Source organism: Acinonyx jubatus, chromosome E4 (genome assembly GCF_027475565.1).
Source record: "Acinonyx jubatus isolate Ajub_Pintada_27869175 chromosome E4, VMU_Ajub_asm_v1.0, whole genome shotgun sequence".
Lineage (NCBI taxonomy): Eukaryota > Metazoa > Chordata > Mammalia > Carnivora > Felidae > Acinonyx > Acinonyx jubatus.
In genome coordinates this window covers 24386315-24413043 of record NC_069395.1, presented here as the reverse complement: position 1 = coordinate 24413043, position 26729 = coordinate 24386315, and the positions used below count along the sequence as shown (strand labels likewise).

General features: G+C 52.0%; 2 protein-coding genes across 10 annotated transcripts in view; both read left to right on the top strand.

Annotated features, from left to right (window-relative positions):
• The window catches only part of IKBKE (inhibitor of nuclear factor kappa B kinase subunit epsilon), a 32212-nt gene extending 28825 nt beyond the window's left edge, over nt 1–3387 (top strand). For 7 of the 8 annotated variants that reach the window (XM_027074908.2, XM_027074907.2, XM_027074909.2 and 4 more), the window contains one exon: nt 1176–2015. In XM_027074908.2, the coding sequence (XP_026930709.1) occupies nt 1176–1209 (34 nt within the window). In that variant the 3' untranslated portion in view covers nt 1210–2015. Of the gene's footprint in view, nt 1–1175; nt 2016–2671 lie in introns of those variants that run through there. The other variant, XR_003425713.2, reaches the window with a different exon arrangement.
• Nucleotides 3388–10269: 6882 nt separating this feature from the next.
• The window catches only part of RASSF5 (Ras association domain family member 5), a 71697-nt gene continuing 55237 nt past the window's right edge, over nt 10270–26729 (top strand). Inside the window, exon 1 of one of the 2 annotated variants that reach the window (XM_027074924.2) lies at nt 10270–11012. In XM_027074924.2, coding sequence (XP_026930725.1) covers nt 10553–11012 — 460 coding nt within the window. In that variant the 5' untranslated portion in view covers nt 10270–10552. The remainder of the gene's footprint in view (nt 11013–26729) is intronic. The other variant, XM_015069902.3, reaches the window with a different exon arrangement.

The window sequence follows — 26729 nt, the reverse complement described above, 5'->3', positions numbered from 1 at the left end:
GCAGCAGGGCTCAGACTTTTGGATTTTTTGCACCAGTGACATTCACAAAAGAGAGCTGGGGAATAACAGACTGACCAACTTCTCACATATCCAAGTAAGCGCATTTGAAAGGGAAAAAGCCCTGCCCTCTAGTAGTCCTGCTTGTATAAAGCACATTTTTAATACCAAGGAGAAGGGGGGACCTAATCTCGGCAACGAGGATGGTCCTTGCCCTGAAGGTCAGAGTGCCTGTTTACATACATACACACTTGTGCATGTGCGTGCACACCCCACACCCCTCCCATCAGCCTAGTCTGTCGCTTCCCCACGGGACAACTGGGGCGCAGTGGAAAGAATCTGCAGAAATTCCAACAGGACCTGACTCCTGGCTGCTCTGTACAAAGTGCATGAACCTGGGAGATTTGTCCTGCTTTCAGCTTCGGTTCCCTCCCCTGTGAAATAGGAATGAATGGTGCCCCTCCCTGGGGTTGGCCTAAGCAGGATGAGAGACACCATGTGCTGGGGAGGAGGGGCACAGAGGAAAGGGCTCACTAAATGGCAAGTGTTGGGTGCTGGGGAGCCAGGAGCAGAACTTGCGGTTTTCCTGACTTTCAGGGTCCTTGGGCTGAGGAGGGAGCTCCTCCCTGACCCATCCCAGCAAGGGGAGAATCCATCCTCTTAAACCCTTGCAAGGAGGGGGGGGGGGGGCGCGGAATTCTTTCCCAAGCGGCCCTCGTGGGCAGGAAGTTCCAATTTTAGTGCTGACATAAATTTTTCTTGCTGTGATATGGAGTTTATTTACAGATAACTCAAAACTTTAGTGAATTTTCACTTCCTTATGCAGAGCTGTAGCCAAAGAGCCTACAGAAACAACTTGAATTCCTCTCCCCACCTCAGCTGCTCCTGACCTTTGGCCACACTGGATTCACCAGGGGAGCTTTGAAGAGAGTGGCTCCCAGGTCTTGCCTCCAGAGACTCTGGTGCCGCAGGAGGCTGGGGATTTTATAAACTCCCCAGGGGATTCTAAAGTGTAGTCAGGGATGAGGACCAGAGTTGGGGGTCAAAGACACGACGAGGGGACAGCTCAGGATAAAATGGCTGGGTGTTCCTGAAAGTTGAGTGTGTTGGGTCCCGGGTTACGGGCTGCAGGCTTCTCTGCCTAGGTGGGGGAAGCTAACTGGTAGCTTTCCTTACAGGTTAAGTAGGCCCCCGTCGGCCCCTGACTCCTGAGGTCCGAGCTCCATGGGCTGCACGACATCCTGAAGCATTCGAATCATTCAAAGCCTGCTCTCCTGCCTGCAGTGTGGGACCTAACACAGGATGATGTCTGGTCCCATCTCATCAGCCTACCTCTCTCCCGGCCAACAGCTGGGAGATGTCACCAGCATTACCTTCCACTGCCTCTCTGCCGGAAGCAGCACAGTAGGACCTGGGGTGCCAGGCCATCTCCGACAGGCCACACTGCCTGGGCTGAACTTTGTGTCTCTCTCACACAGGCTCAGGTACGGCTCCTCCGTCTCCCGGGCCTGTGTGGCTAAAGCTGGCAGGCCGCCTGGGGGGAGAAGAGACTCAGATCACTCCCATCGATCTGCCCACCCACCTCTTCTGGTTTACGGGGCTTCACTTCTCAGGGAACAGAAGAGGAGGCCTCCAGGGGTTCCCCTAGGATGCTAGGTCAAGCGACCTAATTTCAGTCTTCCTTCCTCTTAAGGGGTTTCCCAGGGAACATACAACCCTCCCCTCTCCTATGATTTCTGGGGCTCCCCACCCTCAGCCCCAGGCATTCCAGAGCCTGATTTTGCCTCTACTCTTGGTCTGGCAGAGCCTGGCAGGGTTGAGAGAATGGGTGGTCAAGGCCAGGTGCTAGGTCCCCGGGGACCCTTGCCCTCCTCATTCTGCCCGAGGCACTGCCGGGCTCTGGGAGACGCAGCCAGCCACTGTCAACAGTGAGCACAGGCCCGTAAGCCCAGTGCCCAAAGGAGATAAGAGGCCTGCACCTTGAAGAAGTGGAATAAATGTGGCCTTCTTTTTCTCTACTTCTGAGTGGCTCTCGCTGGGCTGTGTCTGTGAGGCAGGGGAAGGCTCTTGGCTATGTGTGTGCTTGACATCCCAGCAGGCGGTGGGTGGGGATCTGTGAGGACAAGGACTGGGAAATGGAGGCGGGACTGGTCACTTCCTGATCCCTGCCTTTCCCCTAAATGGGCCCTAATTTCAGGGAAAAGTCCGAGGAAGATGGCATCCTGCTGGGAGGGCTTGCCTGCCCATTCCTTCTCCTGCCCCCAGTCATTTGGGGGGGACTTACAGGGGGCCTGGGACTTGGGGAGAAAGGAGATCTCTCTCCCCCACCAACTCAAATCCACCATCTAAGTGCCTACTCCTCCCCCACCCCCATTCCCCACCACTGTTCAAAACCTAGGCTGTGTCCTAAATATCGAGCTTAAGCACTACTGTGGACCATTTTGAGTATTCCCTCATTTTGCCTAGAAGCTAGAATGGTGCCTGGGCACTCAGACTTGTACAAACGCAGTCTTTCCCCGCACTACATCCAGCCTTCCCTTAAGCAGAACTCGGCTACCCACCTAGCCTAGGGGGTGGGGGAGAACGCAGTCAAGTAGCCCCATGAGGGGAGGGAGATGCGTGGGAGGCTCCATTTGTGCATGAAGCATGAAAACAACACTATGCTTGACTCTAGATCACCCCAGAAATCTTTCCTGCCTGTCTTCACGAAACCTCCATGTCCTCAGAGGCTACCCTGCCTAATGACCCAGCAGGGCAGAAGTGAGGAGACCTGGGTCCTGCATTCTGATACCGTCCATGCTGCTTCTCTATGGAAAAGACCAGCACCCTCTAAAGACCCAGGGGAGGGGTACCGAGGGGCTGCTTGCATCAGGCCTAAGTGGCTTCACGTATGCCATTTGGGGGGGGGGTGGCGTCCATGGGGTCATCTATACCCAATGGGCTCAGAGTCTGGGGCCCCTGGAACCAGCTGCTGCCTCTCCACGGCCCTGGGCCCTGGGCATGCCTGGTCTGCTCTGCCTGCGTGAAGTTCAGGCTGACACTTCTGGCTCATCAATGGCCTTGTAGGGAAGTCCCAGCATGGATTTTCCCTGGCAGCTGTGGCTGCCTCTGGATCACATATGCTTGGTGGAGCTCAGCAGAAGAGCCAGGGGATCCCTGAAAGCCAAGTGTGGATTTTTGAGACATGATATGATCCAGGCTCTGTGATCTCATGAGCAGAGCCCAGCAGAGGACATGCCCAAAGGCTCCAGTCTGTTCCTGTGCTGGGACGTGGACGCCTCCCCCGATTTAAACTCCTGCAGAGCTTCTGATTCTGTGCGAGGAACTGGACCAAGGCCCAGATTCAGAACGGTGTAAGATCCTCAGGTGTCTGAAGACCTCTTAAACTCCCCTTTCTGTCCTCTGTAGTGATTCCTAACACGACACTTAAAATGAGCCCACTCGGTTCCTCAGGCATGAACTGAACACCCCGTACTGTGCCAGGCCCGGTTATGGGTACCAAAACCACACAGGTGACTACGATGCCTCACCTGCTCCCGGAGGAGTTCACCTTGATGGGGGAGGCATCTCAGTGTCATGAGGAGAGTAGGAACACACAGCTCAAGTGTGGCATTACGTCACCGTCATCACAGGGGACCGCGGTTAGGTCAGGGAAGGACTCAGGCGGCAGTGGACTCCGGTGAGGTGTTGGCAGGTGAGTGGAGTTACCTAGCAAAGAAGGCATGACAGGCGTCCCCGGCAGTGGGAACAGCACAGCCACGGCATGGAAAGAACTGTAAGAATGTGTGTCACTGTGGAGTAAGCTGAAGTGGGAAGTCAGTGTTGAGGAAAGAGGGCAGCCAGACCCAAAAGGTCCTGTAGGCCACACTAGGGAATTTGAGCTTTACCTCAGGGAAGCATAGAAACAGATTTAAAGCCAACGCCAACTGGTATTTTAAAGATATGACTCTTTGGTGTCGCTGTGGAGGGTGTATTGAAACACCGTGCCTCGGTCTCATTTGTAAAGTGGTGATGACATCTTTCAAAGTTACAGGTAGGAATAGATCAGATATGTCTACAAAGTGCCTGAAACACAATGTTAATTCTCTGCACACCCCCTGCCCCTCCCTTGGCTGTGAAGATCTTGTGCAGGGTAGATCAAGAAACAGATGCTCTTGGGGCGCCTGGGCGGCTTAGCGACGCATCTGACTCGTGATCTCTGCTCAGGTCATGATCTGATGGTTCATGAGTTCAAGCCCCACATCAGGGTCTGTCCCGATGGCGTGGAGCCTGCTTGGGATTCTGTCTTTCCTTCTCTCTGCCCCTTCCCCGCTTGTGTGCGCACTCACATTCTCTCTCTCTCTCTCTCTCTCAAAATAAATAAATAGACTTAAGAAAAAAAGAAATAGAAGCTCTTGTGTCAGATAAGTTCAGTCAGTGGCTCAGTTCGGTCACAAATATCTGGAAAGAATCCACATGGCATTCAGATTTATGGCGAGCATCCTCTTAAAATAGGCTAGTCCATGTTAAAAGTGGGCCTAACTAGGAGGATGTGGGGGCACATCTGGGCTCCCCATGCGGTTAGTGCAGCCCACTCTGGAGGGCCTGGTGCCTCTTTCAGTGCCCAGAGCTACAGGCCTGTAGTCTCTGTGTTTCAGAATCTGCTCAATTTCCTCTTTATAGGCTGGTGTCTGGGTTCAAAACAGATTCTGGGACCCCACCCACATGATTCCAATCAGTAAGGGTATAGCCCAGGAACCTGCAATGTGGATGAGCTTCCCTGGCGATTCTTTTTTTTTTTTAATTTTTTAAAAATGTTTTTATTTATTTTTGAGACATCATGAGCGGGGGAGGGGCAGAGAGAGAGGGAGACACAGAATCGGAAGCAGGCTCCAGGCTCTGGGCTGTCAGCACAAAGCCCCAGGTGGGGCTCAAACTCACGGATCATGAGATCATGACCTGAGCTGAAGTCGGATGCTTAACCAACTGAGCCATGCAGGTGCTCCTTTCCTGGTGATTCTTAAGCTAAAGTTTGAGAACACTGAGGCAGAGTTTGCAAACGACCTGCAGAGGACATGTGAACGCCCCAGCACAGGCCAATGGGCAGTGGGCAGTATACGCCTGACCAAGCACCGCCCTCCCACCCTGACAGCTGAGGTCAGGGAGGCTAGGCTAGGGGACAGGACAGATCCCCACAAGGACCTGGCCACTCTCCCACTGCACCCACCGTTTGCTTTCTCAGGCCTATCTCACTTCAGCAGGGGGAGCCTCTGCTACAATTAGTCATTTGGGAGTCACTTCCAGGCTGCTTCAGTGATTTTGTAAAAGGTGGAATCCTGGCTTCTTTTCCCTTCATCTCACAGAGAATCCTTAGCCAAGTGATGCCAACGGGAGGTGGTAAGGAATGGGCCAGGATGGCCTGAAGGAGCTTCAGACTATTTCCCTTGGAAGCTCTGAGTAATAGCAGTTACTTCAAGCAGCTGGGCCCTTTCCCAGTGCCCTCTGTAGAGAGATGGGGGTGTGTGGCGGAGACAAGAGATGGGAGTAAGGACAGGAGAGAGGGTGGGAGGCAGGAGAGAGAGGAAGGGAGTGATAAAGAGATGGACAGGCAAAGGGTAATGGAGAAGGAGGGCGGAGGGGGAACAGAAATGAGAGGACCGAGACCCAGAAGAGACAATTGTGTGTGTGTGTGTGTGTGTGTGTGTGTGTGTGTGAGCGCACGCATATGTGGTGGGTTGGGTGGGAGCAGGAAGAGCCAGGAAGACCATCCCGGCCATTGTGCTTGTGCTGGTCTGTCACAATCTTCGTCCCTGGCTTCCTGCCACAGCAATGGGCCCAGAGCTGACTTCGTGCTGGAATATAAGTGGCTGTGGCTTGGAGCCTCCTCTCTGGCTGAGGGGGAGAAGCTGCAGACAGATCTGCCTGGAATATCTGAGTTTTTCCAACACAGAAAGAAGAAACATACACGCACACACACACACACACACATACACCAGTCTTATCATAAGCCTGGTGGAGTAACTTGGGTGGAAAAATCCCATAATTGAGATGCAGACCGAGGAGGCATCACTAAACTGTTGGCAAACAAGCCCCACCCACCACCCCACCCTACAGGGTGACACCTTTCCAGGAGCCCTCAGATCCTTGCTCACGTTCGAACCCTGGTTTGCCCTCTTGTCCCAAGTACTGTCAAGGACCCAGATGATCCCTGTGGGAGCACTGGGGGTTGGTGACACAAAGAAAGCCCATCCTCCTGAAGTGGGGAAGACATCCTCCTAGCCTTCAGCCCTGGCCATGGAGGCACGAAATCCACCCCAGTGACCATCAACTTTGGAGGAGTTCATGAGTCTTAAATAGAGTTCCCAACACCACTGTCACATCTATCCCGCCCAGCAGGTCACTGGGTGCCTTCTATTCTCCCTGGGCCAGGTAGTTCTTTGTCTCCCCTCCCTGGGTGCAGGGACCATGGCTTAAAGGTTGTTAAGAAATGAGTTGGTAGCTGACAATTGAGTTCATTTCATTAAAAAAATATATATATATTTTAATTTTAGAGAGAGAAAGAGAGTGCAAGCAGGGGAGAGGGGCAGAAGGAGAGGCGGGGGGGTCTTAAGCAGGCTCCATACTCAGCGCCAAGCTTGATCCCACAACACTGAGATAATGACCTGAGCCAAAATCAAGAGTTGATGCCCAACCAACTGAGCCACCCAGGTGCCCCCTTCCCCATTCTGAGCACATGATAGGATTGCACCTCCTGCTCCCACTGTGTAGGATGGTCTGGATATGTAGGAGCTTCCAGGCTCTCTTGGTTTCCCTCTGGCATGGTGACTGGCAACAGCAGATGTAGTGGCTGGGATCCATCAGCCTGGGTCCCCGAGTGGCTTTGAAGAACAGACTCTCCAAGCCAACCAGCAAAGGGCATGTAATATGAGAGAGAAGTTTCTGGTTTAAAGGCACCGAGATTTGCAGGATGTTTATTACTGCAGCATAACCTAACCTGTCCTGACTGGTCCGGCGAGGCTGTGCAAACAGTTGTACTGTCAGAATCACTGGGAGGTCCCCTCAGTGCTTCGGGGATTTCAGCGACTTCAAATGCTTCAAAGCCAAACAAAACCAAAAACTTCCCCTTCAGAAAGTCAGGACCCATCCTGTTCTTCCCCTTTCCTTCCTACTAAGAAACTTGGTAGAGGGTTGGGAGGACAGCCCTGAAGCAATTCACCCAATGGGGGAGCCAGCACACTCTCTGACCACCTCAGCAGTGACTTCACACACTGACCACACACTTGAGCTACTGTCAGGATCCTTCCCCTTGGTCAAAAATAAAAACAGCACACCTACTCTTCTGGGGGTGAGTCACAAACAGAAAAAAGTCAATGGCTCTGAGACAAGAGGATCTGCTAACATGGGAAAAACTCCCAGAGGAGGTGTCCCAGCAGATGCTGTGGTCCTACCCGGGTAGCTGGCATGACCAAAGACGGGTCCAAACAGTTCTGAACCTCAAGCATCAGCCACTACAGTACATCGGTCATGGTCCTGACCCTACAACGAGACTAGAGTTTATTTAGTACTTCCTCCCTGGGGAAGGAGGACTGACTTGTGAGAGAGAGAGAGAGACAGAGAGAGAGAGGGAGTGTGGGACGGGCTGGGCTGGGCAAGATGGCATCAGAGGAGGCGAGTCCCAGCCAGGGAGCCTCCAGCTGGGGCTCTGGGGAGGCAACTACTTCTCCCAGCCTCAATTCTTGGCTCAGGGAGATGAACCTTAAGATAAACTTGATAAACTTTTTGGGTTGATTACATGAGGTTATGTTATCTCCGTTTTCATCTCTGTTCCCATCCCAGAAGCCAAATGCAGGGCTCTGGCCCTGCACAACCACCTCCCCCATTCAGGGCTGAGAGCAGTCACCACCATTCTTCCAAATCAGAGCTGCATCCGGAAAGGAAGCCCAGATCATTTTTCTGTGCAGCTCAGGCAACTGGGAAGGGGTTTATGTCCGGTGATTCTAGACACCCATCCCATGAGCCTCTCCATCCAGGGGATCTGGAACCGGCTGCCCAAACCCATGCCTGGAAAGGGGGTGGGGAGTGCAATGGAGGGCAGAGATGGTGACTGTTGGCAATTATTTCACAAGCGGCATTTCAGAACTGGCCTTCCAAATGATGTACTCATTACCAGGTCCCTTCTTGCCACAGCAAGCTGTCAACCAGAGCTCAAGCTGGGTGCACGCCCTGGACCTCACCCAGCTCACTGCCTCCTGGGAGACAGTGATCTCCTCCAACAACTCTCAAGTCCGTGGAGATGGATGGATAACAAAGGGTGGATATGAGCAGATATTTACGTGCAATACAGGTTTCTGCAACAACTCTGAGAAAACTATTTGCAGAAAAAGTGGGAGAAGGGGGAGAAAGAGACCAAAAATGCAAATTGTACTTTTCTTTGCAAATATTCAGCAGAAAGCATTCAGGGATAGCCCTCCTGACACCCCCGCCTATGGAGTTTTTCTCAGTTGTGTCCACTGAAGTTCACCTGCCCTGTGGGGAAAAGAACAGAGAAGCCCACCTTATCAGCACCTTGGATCTAGAGTACTGGAGTCCTTGGACCACCGGCAGCTACACCACCTAGGGATTTGTTAAAAATGCAAAATCTCGGGGCGCCTGGGTAGCCCAGTCAGTTGAGTGTCCAACTCTTGGCTCTGGCTCAGGTCATGATCTCACAGTTAAAGCCCTGCATCGGGCTCTGCACTGACAGTGTGGAATCTGCTTGGGATTCTCTCTCTCCCTTCCCTGCACACACACACTCTCTCTCTCTCTCAAAAAAAATAATTAAAATTTAAAAAGGCAAAATCTCACACCTCAGCCCTAAACTCATACTGATCAGAAACTCTGGGGGTGGAGCCCAGTAATCTGTGATTTAACAAGCCCTCCAAGTAATTGTGATGCACACCAAAGTTTGAAAAGCACTGAAGGTAGAGAAAGCAAGGTTCAGACAGGGGAGGGGAGAGGTGGGAGAGGGGAGCGGATGGTGCACATTCTCTCCTCTCCTCTCTCTCCTCTCTCCTGTCATGGGTCAAGGCAGGCTGGGAATTCCCTGGCTGCTAGACTCCTGAAATTTTAGGAATTACCTAAAAATTACCTTCAAAGGGAAACTAAAAGCAAAAGTGAAGATTCCCCTATCAGACACTAGGGGGAGTCCCATCTCTGGCTTGGGAAGAACAAGTCTGAGGTCTTTAGGAATTTAGACTATTTGCAAAGTCGGTTGCTGGTGACCTCTGCTAAATCAACCAAACTGAACCCCAAGTTTTAAAAGGACAGGCAGTGGTCATCGCATCAGAGCCGTGGATCGCAAAAGCATTTACCTGTCTTCCCACTCCCAGACTAATTTACGGGAAATAAATAAATAAATAAATAAATAAATAAATAAATAAATAGACAAAAGTACAGAGGCTGGAGAGGGCCCGGGGTCGTGCAGCTGGCGGGTTCAAAGATCCAGCAGTCCTGTTCGCGCCCGCGAGAGACGATCAGGACAGGATACGTAATTTGTGGGACCTAGCGTACAAAGAAACTGCCGGGCCCTTGCTCAAAAAGTATTAAGACTTTGAAGACGGTGAAATCGGAGCGTTCAAATGGAAGGGACAGAGAAGGTTATGAAGCCTGGTCTGGCGCCAGCACAAAAGGACTCTGGGTCCCACAAGTGAGCCGTCCATCACTAATACGAAGTAGGGCTTTTGGAGGGGCTGATGTTTCCACAGGAGTTACTAGAGCAGCTGTGGGAGGAGGAGGTTTTGTCTTAGGAAGATAAGCTCTCCCAAGTCCGGGCGATCCAGGGCCCCGGATCATAACCCCAGTCTTCCGGGAAAGGAATATCCTACCAGGCAGGGCTGCCGACGGAGGGGAAATCCAGCGAGAGTGAAAGTCGCACGCGGACAGCCTCGGCCGCCGAGTAGGCGGCTTCCCGCGGTCAGCATCGGAAGCGTCTGCAGCCGCGCGTGCCTCGGCGTCACCGGACTCGGAGCCGCTGCGGGAGCGCAAGCGCCGACGGGGCATTCCCGACCCACGCGGGGCAGGGTGGCCCGGGGTGGGGGGGGGTGCGGCGAGGGGAGCCGAGGCGCACACTCTCCCGTGGGCGGGAAAAGCCGGAGGGTGGCGCGCGGACACGGGCCTCGGGACCTATTCACAGACCCACCCGCAGCTAGTTCCCAAGCCCTTCCTGGCCGCCTGCTCCCTCACCGGGGCGTGTTGGGGTGCGGTTATGGGGGGTATCTGGTTTGGGGGGCCGTGATGGGAGAGGGAAGGAGGCAGGGCTGAGGGCAGACGGCCCGCCCAGCAACGCCTCTTAGCTGCCCCAGCGGTCCCGGCCGCTTCCCGAAGACGCGCCTAAATCCGCGCTCGCTCCCGCGCCCCCAGCCGCTCGGCGGTTCGGCGGATCCCTGGGGCGTCCTTCCTGCCTCGCGCGAGTCTCCCCGCCTCCGCCCCGCCCTGCAGGCTGCGGTCCCTTTAAAGGCGCGCTCGTGTGGGGCCGCCCTTCTCTCGAGGCTGACTCGGGAGCAGCGCCACCGCCGCGAGCCGCCGCCGTTGGCCCGGCATGGCCATGGCGTCCCCGGCCATCGGGCAGCGTCCCTACCCGCTGCTCTTGGACCCAGAACCGCCGCGCTACCTGCAAAGTCTGAGCGGCCACGAGCCGCCGCAGCCGCCGCCCCCCGGCCGCTCCTCTCGCCGCTGCGCCCCCGCTCCCCTCTCCACTGCGCGCGGGGCGCACGAGGGGCGCGGCGCCCGGAGGGCTGCCCGGGGGGACCCGGAGCCCCAACCTCGGGCCTCCCGACCCGCTCGCCCTCTCCGGCCTGGTCTGCAGCAGAGGCTGCGGCGGCGGCCTGGGGCGCCCCGGCCCCGCGACGTACGGAGCATCTTCGAGCAGCCGCAGGATCCTCGCGTCCCGGTGGAGCGAGGCGAGGGGCACCGCTTCGCCGAACTGGCGCTGCGGAGCGGCCGGGGCTGGTGTGACCTGTGCGGACGAGAGGTGCTGCGGCAGGCGCTGCGCTGCGCTAGTGAGTGTGAGGGCATGGCAGGGGAGGGGCGCGCGGGAAGACCGCAGTCCGCGGGCGGGGAACTGCGAGGGGGCTGGGGCAGGAGACAGGGCCATTGACCTTCTCCACTTCGACTAAGGGAGACGCGCCCGGGAGACTCTGCTTCTTAGTCCCCTGCCCGGTATGCTTTAGTGACTGCCTACTGCCCAGGTATGGTGATGCGGTATTTAACAAATAACAAATAGCTCTGTCCCTGACAGGTACACACTTCGCCCCGCCACACACACACACACACACACACACACACACACACACACACACACAGGTTGCGGATGATGGCCACGCCGGCAAGGTCATTCCGTTGTATCTCACGCACCTTCTTGCTTTTGCTGTAAGTTCTTGACAGAGGGTTGTGAGACCGGTATTGAGATGGCCCTTAGACCCATGCTTATTAGGGTTAATGGGGAAATGGCTGGTTTGTCGCCTGTGGTACAGGCCCATGGTACATGTCCGCCTATGGCACACCTCTCCTTCAGGGAGCATTGCAGGAACAGGCAAGAGACCTGGTAAGGCTTTGGATGGAAATGGACTGTGAGGTTGAAGCGAACCTGAGGTTACCCTGGACCTGTGCCCCCTCTTGCCTTCCACCTCTGGCCCCTCAAACCTTTGGACTCTGCTCTAATGTTTGGCTGTGTCCTGCCACTGCCTCCCCCTCCCCTCCTCCTCCCCCCTCAACTCTTCGGTTACTGCCCCAGTCACCAGGCTCTAAAATTCCCCAACTCCCTGCCCAGTACTTTCCTCCTCGGAGCTCTCAGGCCCCTCCAGCCTTCTTCTGAGCCACACTCTTCTCAAAGCCTGCCTGTGGATCACTGGACACCCAGTGTTGTAGACTTTCTGAGCAAATTTGCAGTCTTCTTGGCAGGGGCGGGGGGCGGGGGGCGTATTATTTTTCTCTTCCTACAGTTAGGTGTGTGTATTTCTTTAAGGGGTGTCCTCTCCCCACCCCCATATTTGAAGTTGCCGTGTTTGGTGGAAGATGTCCATATCCATGTGTCTGTGCGTTTATAGAGATAGTTTAAATATCTGAAGTACAAAGCACAGAACATGGCACAACCCCTAGCAAGCATCTCTGGAAATGAGTTGTGGTTTGCATCTTTTCAGCAAAGGCCCTTCCTCCATGACAGCAGGCCCCTGTCTCCCATCCCGCTGCAGCACTGGCCAGGCAGCAGCTACTTCTACATCAAGAAAACCCTCTCTCGCCTCTCTCTGCAGTTCCCAGCAGAGGCTGTACCCTGTGCCTCTTACTGCAGCTGGCTTTAGGGAAGGAAAGCTCATATTCTAAGCCAGGGTCAAGTGGGAGGGAAGGATCGGAGGGGAAAGTCGGTGTTGCTCCCTCCACCACCAGAACTCACAGTTTAGGTGCTGATACAAAAGGAAAGAGCAAAATTTATAGAGGGGTGTATTGTGGGTGGAGGGCTGCTGTCACTTGGTAAATGTCCCTGGCTTTCCAGGAGAATCAAATGCAACTTGCCCGTGGATGTGTCAGCAACTTTCGCCCTCTCGAGGGTCCTAGGGTACCTTACCGTGTTCATCAATTCTATAAACGCAGAGAGAGGCAGTATTCTCACTGTCATGGATTTAGTTTTGCTGGAACCCTGGGAAATCTGCTTTATTGGAATTCTACTTTGTACTAAGACATTTGGGGACTGTATCAACTAGAGGTGTCTGAGCACCAGAGAGGGAGCAGAGCTGGAATCAAGGGACTAATGAGCAGAGTCTCTGTTTGTCATTATTAATATTTAACTGGTTGTGGACCTGTGGCTTGATGGGAACAGTTGAGAAATGTTCTGATGTGCAAATGAGCGCTGGCAGGTGAAGACACAGCTGGCCAAACTCACGGAGCATCTTTCTTACAGTTAAAGATCTAATTCCATGATGGGGTTGGTTTGTTTTATCTTTGTTTTGAAAAGCGAGGTTCAGAAATATGGCTTTACAAAGGTAGTACCATGCAGCGATTAAAAGGACAGACTGAAACCAGAAGAACTGAGTTTGAATCTTTACTCTGCCACTTAATCTCTGTGTGATTCTGGGCATCTCCGTGCTCTGCTTCCTTGTCTTAAAAAACAGGGATAATGACATACCTACTTCATTGTGTTAATATGAGAATTAAATGAATTAATATATGTAAAGCACTTAGCACAGTGCCCTGCAAAAGGCATTATGAACGTTTAATGCAATATGAATGTTATTATTATCCCCTCTCATCCAACAGCTGTAACAATATGTCTGGGCTCATGACACCTCTTAAGATCACCTTTCCAAGCAGTGAGTACAGTTTTCAAACCCTGCCTGGCTGAGCTAAGTGGGGAAGCGAGGGCCATGAGCATCCCAAGAAGCGCAAGTATTAATTCCCTCTAGAAAGGCCCTTTCTGCCCCTGCCGCGGTTGTGAAACATCTTCATCCTCACTGAATGCCAGTGGCTCAGGGAGCGTCAAGACACTGGTGCCTTGTCTTTATATCACTTGCCTCCAACAAAGTTCCAGGCACAGAGCAGCCTCAGTAAGTAGCAGTTGATGAAGGTGGTGGCTTGTTTTTACTCTTAAATCTCTCTGCTCTTGGAAGTAAGCAAAAGGGCAGTGGTATGCAAATGACATCTGTCTGGGCAGGAGGCTGGCGATGGGTGTTGGCAAAATGAGCTTTTAATAAGGGAGACTGTAAAAAATTTTTTTAATGTTTATTTTTGAGAGAGAGAGAGAGAGAGAGAGAGAGGGAGAGGGAGAATGGCAGAGAGAGAGGGAGACACAGAATCTGAAGCAGGCTCCAAGCTCTGAGCTGTCAGCACGGAGCCCGATGTGGGGCTCCAACTCATGGACCTCGAGATCTTGACCTGAGCGAAGTCTGACTCTCAACTGACTGTGCCACCCAGGTGCCCCTGAGGGAGACTTTTAGAAAGGTGCGTGCCTGTCTGTTTAGTGAAATCCCCTCTAACTTAAGTTTACTCCTACTTCCACATCTAGGTCTATAACTGACTCTGGTTAATGCTGGATTTGCCAACAGGGAGACTCAGAGTTAATATTAATTTCCAGGATTAAAGAAATCATGTTTGTTAGATGGAGAAGGAAATCCAGTGGGGATCGGAAGAGAGAGAGACAGAATTTTGTGAATGCATGTGTATGTTTTAGGATGGGGACAGTGGCACTGGTGAGGATCCATTTCCAGCATTCTGGGAGGGCAGTGTCAACAGCAAACAAGCCAGAAACTCACTGGCTGCCCTTTGGCTTTGGTAACAGGTAATGTCCTTTAGAGGTTATGGACCCTGTCTTCTGTAGAAGGCACAGAGAGTTGACCTTTTACCTTTCATCTAGTTTTGTGGATATGGAAGCCATCCTGGACTATGGAAAGTATGGAAAATGGGGAAACCTAAGACCAGCTCAGCACTCAAGGAGGGATGCTTGGGCATGATGCTAGTGGGTGTCTAGAGTCTTCCTTGGAGGCAGCATCATTTAGAGCTATGAATTGTTAAGTGATTGGAATTACAGGGTTGAAAGGGGGGCCCTGGGGCTCATTGTTTTACCCCTCTGCTGTGATAGATGTTTAATTATGATGTGAATAGGAAGCATTTGCCATGAGACCTCAGGGGCAGGGGACCTTCTGGGTTGAGGGAGACTGATATCGCACAGGGCTCCTTGTCCAGCCCTCCCAGCTCTGTCTTGTCACTTCATTAGTGGCTGGGCTCAACCCGCCTCTCTGTAAAGACTAGAACCACCCACATGACAGCCCCTGGATCGTGTGGAATCCTCTCTGGCCATGAGTTCTTTGTAAAAGGGGTGACTGGGACATTGACCCTGAGTTTTCCTGTGGCAGACCTAGAAATCTTGGGCACTTGGAAAGTATTTTATTTGTCCAGCACACCCAGCAGCACTGAAGTGTGTGGCTTGAAGTGTTTTCATTGATTTAGGCTCGTGTTTGGCTGTGGAGGTTAGAGAAATGGACGTTGAGTTGTTAAAGAGAGTAGAATCCCCCACCTGTGATTCCTCCCACTGCTGGCTCTAACTGGGCTCTTCTCTTTGGGAAAGGTCCTCGTGGTGTGTGTGTGTGTGTGTGTGTGTGTGTGTGTGTGTGTGTGTGTGTGTGTGTTTGGGGGCAGAGAACAGACCTGGAATGCTTTGAGGGAGGCTTCTGAGGTCCCCAAGCTGTATCCTGTTTCCTCTCCTCCCTGCTTCCTGTCTTCTCAAAAGATACAATTGAAAGGATTAAATGTGGGCTTAATTGTCCCCCCTCTTCATCAGAGCATGAAAATTTCTGATTATGGAGGGAAGGGGGCTTGAATCCCAGGTACAGTCAAAAATGATTAATGCCACTTGTCTGCCAGCCTAATTAGACTTGGTAATGAACGTGTGTGTTCGCCTGCTGATCCTGCGGAGTTATTAGGTGGAAGTGAATTGACATCTCCCCTCAGTGCTGAGGGTTTGGTCCGGGATCCTCTCTCTTCCTCCCAAGTTTATCGGTCACTCAGCCTGTGCCAAGCCTGGCAGGCACGCCCTGAGTGACGGAGAAAAGACAGCCCCCAGCTTGGCCTCAAGGGCCCTGCCTGGCTGGTGAAGTGACTTCAGCCACAGGGAGCTGGCTTAGGCCCAGCCCGCCTCTGAGCACAGGAAGGATTCTTCACAGGCCAGTCGTGATTTTCCCACGAAGAACCCAAAGGGTTTTCATGCTTGCTTCCATATTCATCCCCAGAATGGCTTCCTGAGGTCAGCACACAGGGATGCTGCCGCCAAGGTCTTACATAGGCAGGGAGGCGTCGATCGTCTGCCTGGCTAGGGGCGGGACAAGGTTAGAACCTCTCAGGTGGGGTGAACGTGACAGACCTTGAAGGCCTTGGAGGCCATCTCAGGTCATTTCCCTCCTTTGGCCGTGCCCAGCATTTCTGTGTCGGAAGCAGCATCCTCCCCCCCGGCCCCCCAAGGCTCTTCCATGGAGCCCTCTCTGGCTCCCCGTACCATTCCTCAGTTTCCCCCTGGAAAGAGCAGGTAGCCACTCTTGCTCAGTCCAGGATACTATTAAGGCTGGTGAGGAAGCTGTAAATACACCTCTGGCCTTATTAGAGGCTCTTCCTGTTCGCATTCCTCAGATGACAAGGTGAATAATCTTGGGCAGGTGAGTATTTGTGGGTGCGCAGAGCACGCAGATGGAATGTCTCCCCACCCCCCACCCCCAGACCGAGCTTCAGTCAGCAGCCAGCCTTGCCTCTCACTTGGAGACCTGCTGTGCCGGTGGCCATGTGCTGTCCATCCCCCAGGCCACCCACCGCCCCGGCACGGTTCCGGCTCCCTGCTGTCTGGGTCGGGAAGTACCAGAGGCGCTGGCGCTGGGAAGGCCAGCCCTGACCCGGTAGATGGCTGGGCATGTAGTCACTTGTGGTTTTTTTTCCGAGGGATTTGGCAAGCTTCTGTCCACATGTTCAGGGCAGGATCTCCGGGTTGGGAGGGAAGCTGAGCCAGCTTTTAGACTTTGGGGAAAGAGCAAGGAGGCCAAGGGGATGATGTCAGACAGGGCAGCAGGCTCTCTTCCTTGGGGACACTGGTTTAAGTGGAATAACAGTGATCATGGGGAGCCCCGCCCCAAGGTCAAGACTATCTTGACTCAGACCAGGGGAGGTGATGCTTGGATGTTCTCTGAAGCACTGCACACACCATGCTGAGGAGACAGGGGCAGAGCTCGCTGCACCCCAGGAGCTCTGCATGGTGGCCAAAGTGGCCAACAAGTTCATGTGGGGCATGTTCTAGCCTGCCTGTGGTTCCTGGCATAGAGAAAGTTCTTGAGAGATGCACCTGTAGAAAAAGCAGTGATGCTGGGTTCTCATTTTGCCCTTTTGGGAGGGGAAGGAAGAGGACCAGCAGGGGTCCCTCCTGGCAAGGTAGCCATGCGTGCAGCCTCCCAGGGGACAGTGTCCTGTCCTGATTGAGGGGTCTGGCAACCCCTGGTTTCTGTAGCACATCCCTGATTTTCTTCAGGATTTTCCTACCCTCACCTACTGCTCTGGCCCCATTAAGGGCATCAGGGAGAAAAGTTCCAGCTCACATTGTACTGAGGGTTTGTAAGAAGGGTGGTGTTGGAAAGTCTAGTCTGTTCATTCCTATGTGTCACTGGGAGGCAGGGAGCAGGGTACGTCACTCACCTGTGACCACAGAGGGGCTGGGTCATGTTTACTCTGCAGTGGAGGGCCTGCACCCCACCTTCTGCTCCCCCTCCTTGTTTCTTGAACAAACATTTTCAGGGCAGGGCAGATCTTACCCAGATATCTGCAGTGGCTATTGGCTAATGCTGCTAGAAAAATGGAAACTTGGCTTACATGGACCTTTAAGAAATCACACCACCGGGCTGGTCCAGTTGGTTGAACATCCAACTTGGGCTCAGGTCATGATCTCACAGTTCGTGAGTTGGAGCCCCGCATCGAGTTCTCTGCTGTCAGCACAGAGCCTGCTTCGGATCCTCTGTCCCTTCTCTCTGCCCCTCCCTCACTCATGCTCTTTCTCTCTCTCAAAAATAAATGAGCCATTAAAAGAAAAACACTTAAAAAAGAAAAAAGAAATCGCATCTAAAAGTCAGCCCTAAAAGAAGGATGATATTCTTTGCCTGTTTTTTTTAATCCTTTTGTGTTTTTTTTTCCTTTTGTTGATTTTTTTTTTTTTAATCTTGTTATGTTTTGTTTTTACTGGATGCTGGCTCTGGGAAAGAATTATCATTGTGTTTGCTATAGATGCAAATTGGTGTCCTATGAGCCTGGTGGGATGGGAATATTTACGTGGAATGAGAAGAGTTGAGAATAACAAGAAGTGTGGGGCAGAGAGAACTTTTATCTCAGAGATGACCTGGCCGAACCTGAAGCCTGTTCTTGTGTCTGGGCTTGTGAGGTGGGCAGGGCTGGTGGGACCATGGCCCCCTCACAGGTGAGAAGGCACAGCCTTCAGGGAGGCAGATGACCTCCGCAAGAGTCAGTAGTGGCAAAATCAGCACCAGAATCCAGCACAGCATTTTGCCTTATGTGCTAATGTCCCTGAACATGCGAGTTAGTTGAGCTTCCTCATTCGTCTGCCTCCCTTCTGTCAGTGATGCTGAAATGTCCATAAAAAGAAGTGCAGAGGAAAAAAAAAGGGGTGAGCCAAGGGTGGGTAAGCCACGTGACAGCTGCACAGTCGGCCAGCACCTGGATAACTGAGAGTTGGCTGCACTTAGGCCTGTTTCCAGAGTTTGGTTTCTAAGTAGATCTTCAGCATGTGTAAATCATGAGATCTTTAAACAAAAGGTGAAGTTTTTCTAAGTCCCAAGATAAAAGAAACAAGGGTCTCTCTCTGGCCCTGCCCCACCCCATTGGTGTTTGGAGTATATAGGGGGGTTGGCATGAAAAAGCAGGTAGGAGGTCTCTTCCTGTTCCATGCCTCCTCCTTGCCATGACCCAGGGTCACAGTTCATGACACAGGGCTAACCAGGAACCACAGCGAAGTTAGGCTGAGCCTCAGAAGGGACAGCTAGGATGAAGAAAGTTTGCATAGGGGCTGTGATATGGACCGAGGTTTGCCTCACCGACCTCTGATTCCATCCCGGGCAGCAATGTGGCCACATGAGGACGAGCAGATTTGGGGAACCCCCACCTCCTCACTCTCACCCCATCTCTGACTCTCTGTCCAGATCAGTCTTACATTTGGGTATCATTGCTTATTTTCCTTGCTGACTTGGAGGAAGCTGTTTTTTCCATTCAAATTGAATGGAAGCTGGAGGTTTTGTGGTTTCTGTTGAAACAATTATGTCCTTTCTGCAACTGAGGAAAGGATTTAAAAGAAAACAAAACCCCTCAGAGATGCCTTACTATTCAATGGAACAACAGATTCCAGCTGCAACTTGAGTTTTGAGAGAAAGGATTGAACACACGGTATGTAAATGTCTATCCTGGTGATGTGTATTTTCGAAAGCAATCTGGGGTTACCTCTCTATGAATAGGGCATTTCAAGGTGAGAATATATCGTAGCCCCGGCACTTGAAATAGGGAAGCCTGTCTCTTCAAACTGCGTTGGGCCTGGGCTGGACTCTCTCCTCAGCAGGCAGGTCATCTGGTTGGTGCTTAGATGTTGGGGGGCTGTGAGAAGTCATCATACATCCCCCCACCCCTAGATAGTTCTCATCCTAAAATACCCCTACATTTTTCTTCCTACCCAGATTTCGAAGGGCCAGGAGTGAAGATTCTAAAGCCTCCCAAGGCCCCTTCTTCAGTGTCTGCCAGTTCTCTCCTGCTGAGAGAGAACTCGCCAGTGGCTTAACCTGTCAAAGAACAGCTCTGCGATGAGGAGAAAGGAAAAGTGAGAGCAGTATATCCTTGCACCCAAGGGGGGCATTCAGGAGGGGTTTTCCCCCTTACCTGTGACTCATACTAGAAGTTCTCTAGCACACATGTTTCCTTCCCTGAGAGCTGGAATGGGAACGCCTCCCCTCCCCCCAGCCTGGGCTCACCCGGCCGGAAGTTCCGGACCCCCTTGCTTGGTGGCCCCAAGTGTTGTTTTAGGATCTGGACTCACTTGCCATCCTCTTCTGTGCAGAAGTTGCTGGATAAACTGAGGGGTGGGGGCACAAAAAAAGGCCAGTGGCAGCCCCATCTCCCTGAGGACGAATGAGGGAGAAAGAACCAATATTTGGGCCTGAGAAAGGGTGCCATTTTAGGGCATTTCTGTCTTAAATGAATCACTTATAAACAATGTGCTTTTATTGTCAAGCTTACAAACAAGTTTTTATTGTTACTGCACCAAGTACTGAGGTCCTCAATAGTGAGGGGTGATCTAACATGAGGACCTTCTAGCCAGATTTCCTAGGAGGAAGGCAGATGATGGACGGCCTGTTTGAAAGATTTGTTCTACCAACATTTTCTTCTCTAAGTGGGCCCGAAGACATGGCCTTGGGCTAGGATACCGCTCAGCATTCTTTGTGACCTGGGGGCAAACTACAGCACAGAGGAGGGGATCCAGGTTCGTGGTTGCATGAGGAATAACAGAGCTCACGCCTGAACCCATGGACGTTGACTTCCCGGGCCGAATACCACATGACCAGAGCACAGAGGTGTGAATGCATCTTCATTTCCGAGCACTCCTGAGTCCTTTGCAGTGCAGGACATGTGTCCCTCCTTCATCTGAAACTGGCCCCCGCTGGTGGTTGGCAGATGAGTTCTGGAATCTCTGGGCAGCCTGGGAGCAGGCACCCCTCCCCAGCGGCTTTCCCGGAAGGCTGTGCTGCCTGTCTTGGCCTTGGGGACAGGGCCTCTGGAAACTTCCCCACTGGGACTTGGTTGCTTCTGGGAGTCAGTGTTGAGGCAATGATGCCCTGTGGGTACTGTTTCAGGGCAAGAGAACATTCCTGTCCTATTTATGATAGGCTCTATTCTTTTCTTCCTTTCTCTTTCTTCCTTCTTTTGCTCAGAGAGCAACAGACCTCTCTGAGACCTCTCTCTGCTCAGGTATCTGGGCTCAGATAAATGGTCTGACCCTCTGCCTTTTCATGGGCCCAGTCGGCTGAAAGCCTTCGCTCTTCCCCTACCCTGGGCTTAGCATGGGAGGATGTGAATTAGCCCCGTCGTCCCTCAGGAGCCTATATAGCTGGTAAAGCATTATTAATCTGCCATCCCCAAAGAAATCCATTAATGAGCTCCTGGGCCAGGCACATGGTGTGAGATAACTGGTCACTTCTGCTGTCTGTTGAAACTTTGGAGACATTGATTTTCAGGCTCTCAGGCACTCCTGAGGGGTGAAGCTCGAGACAGGCTCTTTCCTGCAGCCTGTTTGGTGGGGGCATTTTTATCTTATCAAGCTAAAAGCCCCAGGAATAGAAAGTTTTCCATTGGGGGAGGTGGAGGGAAAGGACCTTAGCTAGGAAGGAGAAGGCATTGGGCAGGCTGTGCTGGTGCAGGGGCCCGCGTCCCAGGTGCCTGTGACTTCCTCTGGGAAAAGCAGCTGTCTGGGCTGATTGGAGCAAGCCCCCATCACAGGAGGGCCCCGGGATCCTCCCAGAGCTAGTGACTCTCCACTCATCGCTCCATCCCTGCCGGCTGGCCTGGAAAAAAGGCATCGATCTCCTGCAGCGGGATGACCGAGGGCGGGGGTGAGAAGGCGGCCACTGCCTGCTTCGGCGCAGTTATGGCGAGGCTCCAGCGCCTCTTCTGCAGGCTCCCCAAGAGCCGCTCGGGATCGAAGAGGCTCCAGGCCCTGCAGAAGTTCTGCCACGAGGCCCGGCTGGCTCGCGGTAGGTCCAAGGTGCTCCAGCTAGGGGCCCTCGGTGGGGGGGGGCGGTTCTTAGGTTCCAAGGCCTCAGCCTAGGGGCCTTTTCCATGAGGAAGGAAGGCCAGGAGACCTCTTGCAGCCTAGAATTTGCTGCTGAGCTCAGCACCACTCCTTGGCCCTCCTGACGCCCCAGGGGCCAAAGCTCAGGTACTGCCACCCTGCCAACTTTAGGTGGAATGGCAGGTCTGACAGTACACGGGCAGCCCGTTTCATAGGCCCAGGTTGGCTGTGGGTTCTAACAGCTTTTCCTCGGCTGAAAATTAAGGCCAAGAAGTCATCTTAATCTGGGCCCCTGAGCTGTTGGAAGATGGGCACTTGGATGACACTGTTTTAGGCCTGAGGGGCCTGAAACCTTGCCACACTGCAGAGTCAGCCTCCCAAGGACCCAGGGGCAGTGACGTTTCCTAGGCAGGGGTTTCTCATCTGCAGGGTTAGGGGAGGTGTCTGTGGGGTCCCAACATGCAAGCTTTATGGGGCTAGGGACTACTGGCCAGGACACAGGGGACAGGAGCCCAGCCTCAGGCGATGACTGGGCTCCAGTTTCTTTCCCTGAGCACTAGTTAGTGGGGGAACAGTCCTTGCCTAGGGAAGGATAAGGGTATAATATGGAAGATAAGAAGGAGAGACAGTAACAAATTTTCATGGAAACTTAGGTTGTCCTAATTTCTCTCTCTCTTTCTTTCTCTCTCTCTCTCTTTCTTTCTTCCTTTCTTTCTTTCTTTCTTTCTTTCTTTCTTTCTTTCTTTCTTTCTTTCTTTCTTTCTTTCTTTCTTTCTTTCTTTCTTTCTTTCTTTTTCTTACTTTAAATGTTTGCTTATTTTTGAAAGAGCACAAATGGGAGAGGGGCAGAGAACCCAAAGCAGGCTCTGTGCTTACAGCAGTGAGCCCAATACGGGGCTTGAACTCACGAACCTCGAGATCATGACCTGAGCTGAAGTCGGACACCCAACTGACTGAGACACCCAGGTGCCCCGTCTACTTCCTTTTTTTCAAAGAAAGAGTGATGAGGCCAACCAAAGTTGGGGGCCTGGGCACCTGCCTTCAGCTTATGGTTTTTCTGCTGTGTCATGCTATCTCAGTATCCTACAGCACCCTTCTACCAAAGAGTCAAAGCACTTATGTTTGTTTGTTTATTTTTAACATGTCGTATTCCCTCCAGATCCCTGTGCAGTGGGAGTGCAAAGGGGATTATGTTATTTCACAGATGTGACGGCTCAGGGAAGTGAGGCCCCTTGTTAGGGACCAGGAATACACAGCCAGGCCTGGGACCCCTTGCCCGAGATTCTACTCATCTTCTGACCATTTGCTGCTTCCCTTTGATGGCTGGATCTTTGGAGCACAAAGCTTTCCTTGGGGCTCCCTGCCCCATTTGTCTCCCCACTGTTCTCATACACATTCAGGAATTGGAGGGACATCCAGTGGGTCATGGCGCTGAGTTTTAGAGATGGAACTAAACTGAACAGCCATCTCTGGGCTGAGATTTCGGAAGCAGAGTTTAAAAGACAACGTTGTCTTGACTCTGGAGAATTTGATTTTTTCCTGATTGATGTTTTACCTCTGGAAAAGTGGGAATTTTAATTCAACTTGACCTAATCCCCATTTGGAGACAAATACTCTTAGCCAGCCTGCATAATTTATCCTCATCAGTGGCTCATGCATACTCGGCCCTCCACGAGAAGACAGCTGGATGCTGAGTTCCTCAATTTGAACCCTCACTTGCGTCTTCCTGTTCATCTTCCCTCCCGCAAGAATTATTCCACAGATCATTCCCTTGCTCCTTTGCTATTCAGCCCAAGGAGTTATATAGATTTAAGAAAATCAATCAGGCTTGGAGTGGCAGCATTAAGGTCAGAGAAATTGCCGCACTGTGGCTACAATGTGCTCGTTGAACTTGTGTTAGCATTTAGACTTAATGGATGGGAAGAGGGGAGACCAGGCGCTCAGCGATGATGGGAGCGGTAGACAGTGGGCCACAGATTTCTAGAAGAGCTGACTTGCAGGAATCCGTGAGCAGCCTGCAGTGTGGCCTTTAAGAAAACCAGCGTGGAGCCAAGCTGAATTGAGTCTGGACCTTGGATTCCTGGCAGGGGGGCCTTCCTCGTACAGATGAACCTCTCTGAGCCTTGGTTTTTCCCAGTGTAAGCTGGGCAAAGAATTCTGACCTCAAGTTGGTGTCACAAGGGTTAACCATGACATTGGATGTAAACCAGTTGACATGATGCAGGTCCCTTGTTGGCAGCTGCTCCCAGAAAGACTCTTAGTAACTTCCCAGTGGGTCCTCTGTGCGAGCCCCCCGCTGGGCTGCTCTGCCATCACACCTGGGTCGGGTGTGCTAGCTGCCTGCACCTCAGTGAAAGAGATGGGGTTTGGAGGTTGCCTGGGCAGAAGTGGAGGAGAGGCACGAAACTCAAACACTCTCTCTGGAAAAATTCCTATCATTGAGTTTACCGCACCACTTAATTAACAAGCAAGGCTAGATTAGCCCACCGGGCCTCATTAGAGCTAAGCAAGCATGTTGCCAAGGAATAAGTCATCTGTCATTTTAAAAGGCTTCTCTGGGGTCAGCGGAAACGGCCTGGGTCTTTCCAGGAATCTCTGGTGGTCCTGGCTACGGGGACACAGCTGTAAAGAAGCCTTTGTGTGTCTCCTGCAGAGAGCGCCTCAGACGCAATCTACTTACTTTTCTCCTCACTGCCAAAAGTCTCCTTTCACCCGGTGGGTCGGTACTTTGCATGCAAGTGGCATCAAAGCAGGTGTGGAAAGACCAGTTGGGTGCAGCAGCCTGGTTGTCCCATAAAGGACTGAGCCTGTTTGCTCCTGGGCTTCTGTGACCTCCTGGCTCTCTGATCGGGCATACCTCCGAGCATACACCTGCCTGCACATTCATATCTGCACATCTGTCTAAGCTTCCTCTGCTGCCCTGTAGTCGCAGACACCCAGGCACAACCTCTTGCAGACTTATTTAGTTGTTCTTGTCCTTGGGGTCTGTGGGACACTCAGAAATCCACTCGAGGGGCACCTGGGTGGCTCGGTCAGTTGAGCGTCCGACTTTGGCTCAGGTCATGATCTTGCAGTTCGTGCGTTCGGGCCCCTCGTCAGACTCTGTGCCAACAGCTCAGAGCCTGGAGCCTGCTTTGGATTCTGTGTCTCCCTCTCTGTCTATCCCACCCCCGCTCATGCTTTCTCTCTCTCTCTCTCAAAAATAAGTAAACATTAAGAAAAAATTTAAAAATATATGTATACTCGAGGCTAGCAAGAGGTTAGACTGCCCTTTGCCCCTTCTCAGAGATGATATCTGCTTTAAAAATAATCAAATAGAAGCAAAACAAGAAACAAAAAACCCTCAAGCTCCTCGTTCCATATCCGCCCCTCACTACTAGAGACCTCGTCCTGTATCAGCTACCCAGACACCTCCTGTGTCTTCACAGGGGCCCCCAGGGGTGGGTGGAGAGGAACCTGAGCCCCCGGGGGTGGGGAGGACCCCACCTGCTTTGTCTCTCTTACACCCAGAGCAAAGTGACACATGCCTAGAGGAGGCAGAGGCCCCTCCTGAGCAGGCCTGAAGCTGAGAGGGCATCTGGCCGCTCCACACTGGCTTTGGATACTGTGGGCTTGTTACTATTTGTAAAACTCCCTTAAGCCCAACTGCCTACAATGTTTAAAATTTTTTTCTTAAGGTGCTCTGGCAATAGGATTTATTTTTTTCCATGGTGGTAATCAAAATAGGACATACCTGTATATATGTGTGTGCGTGTGTATATATGTATCATCTGCTTGTTCCTATTATGGAATATTATGTTCCTATTATGGGTATAACATGCTATCCTTTAGAACAGTGGTTCACTTTAGAAGGCCCTCAAAAAATGCATGTGGGATGAATGCATGCATGTGCACATGAAAAACTAATAACTAGATTTATGTGGAAAGACAGGGCCTAACTGTATAAAAAGGTTTAATACTCTGTGTCTCTCTGAGCTCATGTGTCCTGATGGGTGCACATACTCTAATCGCCCCTGTTGAAAAATTGTACCGTATCTTTACACTTCTATCTGTGTGGCCATACCCTAAATACAACTTGAACGTTTTTGGATATGGTGTCACAGGATGCAGATGACAAATCTACAGACACTTGCACACGAAGAATGAGATCTATTGGGCTTTCCCACCCTGGGATCCCACCTGATATCATTTACTTTGACTTTCCCCAGAATGTATTGCTTCTTACTATTATTGACCAAAGCGGGGAGGAGTCTTGGAGATGCTCTGTGATATCCCACTGAGGGCCTGCAGACTCGCCCACTTCTATTTTTTCTTCATCCATATCTCGTCCCCACCACCACTGTCATCAAGAAACTGCTGCATGGGGCCACAGTGCTGCAATGCCACTCATAACATAGGGGTGTATCTCTTTAAGGTACTTGAAGCATTATTGGGAAACATAGTGCATATAGAAATATACTACAAAAATGTTTTCAATCATCCAGTGGATTAATTAATGGGGCACCTGGGTGGCTCAGTTGGTTAAGCGACCAACTCTTGGTTTTGGCTCCAGTCATGATCTCACAGTTCATGGGTTTGAGCCCCACGTTGGACTCTGTGCTGACAGCATGGAGCCTGCTTGACATTCTCTGTCTCCCTCTCCCTCTACCCCTCCCCTGCTCGTGCTCACGCATACTCTCTTTCCCTCTCTTAAAATAAATAAACATTAAAAAAAGATTCATTAAAATACAAACTATTAAAAAATAGTTTCACTGTTGCAAAAAGACTGAATCAACTTAAAAGTAGAATTAACTGTAGACAACTGTGAGAATTATGGCTACGGTAGAGTGTCAATGTTATAAACATAGGAAATGTAGGTAATATAGTGAAAGCCAGGAGGTGGGGACAGAAGAGAACAGAGGGAGCAGTCTGGCATATAGTTCTAGCAGAAGGTCAGTTAGTACCAGCTAAGGCTGAAGCATGCATTGTTAAAAGTGGCTCAACCCTATTAAGGTTGTGTATAATTTTAAACATATATACACATATGCACAGGACAGGAAGCATACAAATATACTTCAGGGTGCAGCACCCACAGACTGAAGTGGCACGAAACAGACCACATAGGAAAGGTACACTGGGGTTAGGCCCACGTCTGCGGCCTCACTGGGCACAGGGAGGGAGGGCACCGTCTGACGCTTCCCTCGCTTCCTGCGTCATCTGTCTGAACTTGCGAACTGACCGGCCCTCCCTTGTTCCATCCGCCCCTCCCCGAATACCCCCAACCCACACCCCCGGCCTGGAAGGACACAGTACCTTCTTTTTGTTGGTGCTTTTGGCCTCGGGATGTGAAGTTGGAGACAGATGAGTAATGGGCCTGCCCGAGAGGCATGCCCACCCACACCCTCCCACATGGGGCAGGATTGTGCCTCTGCAGGCCAGC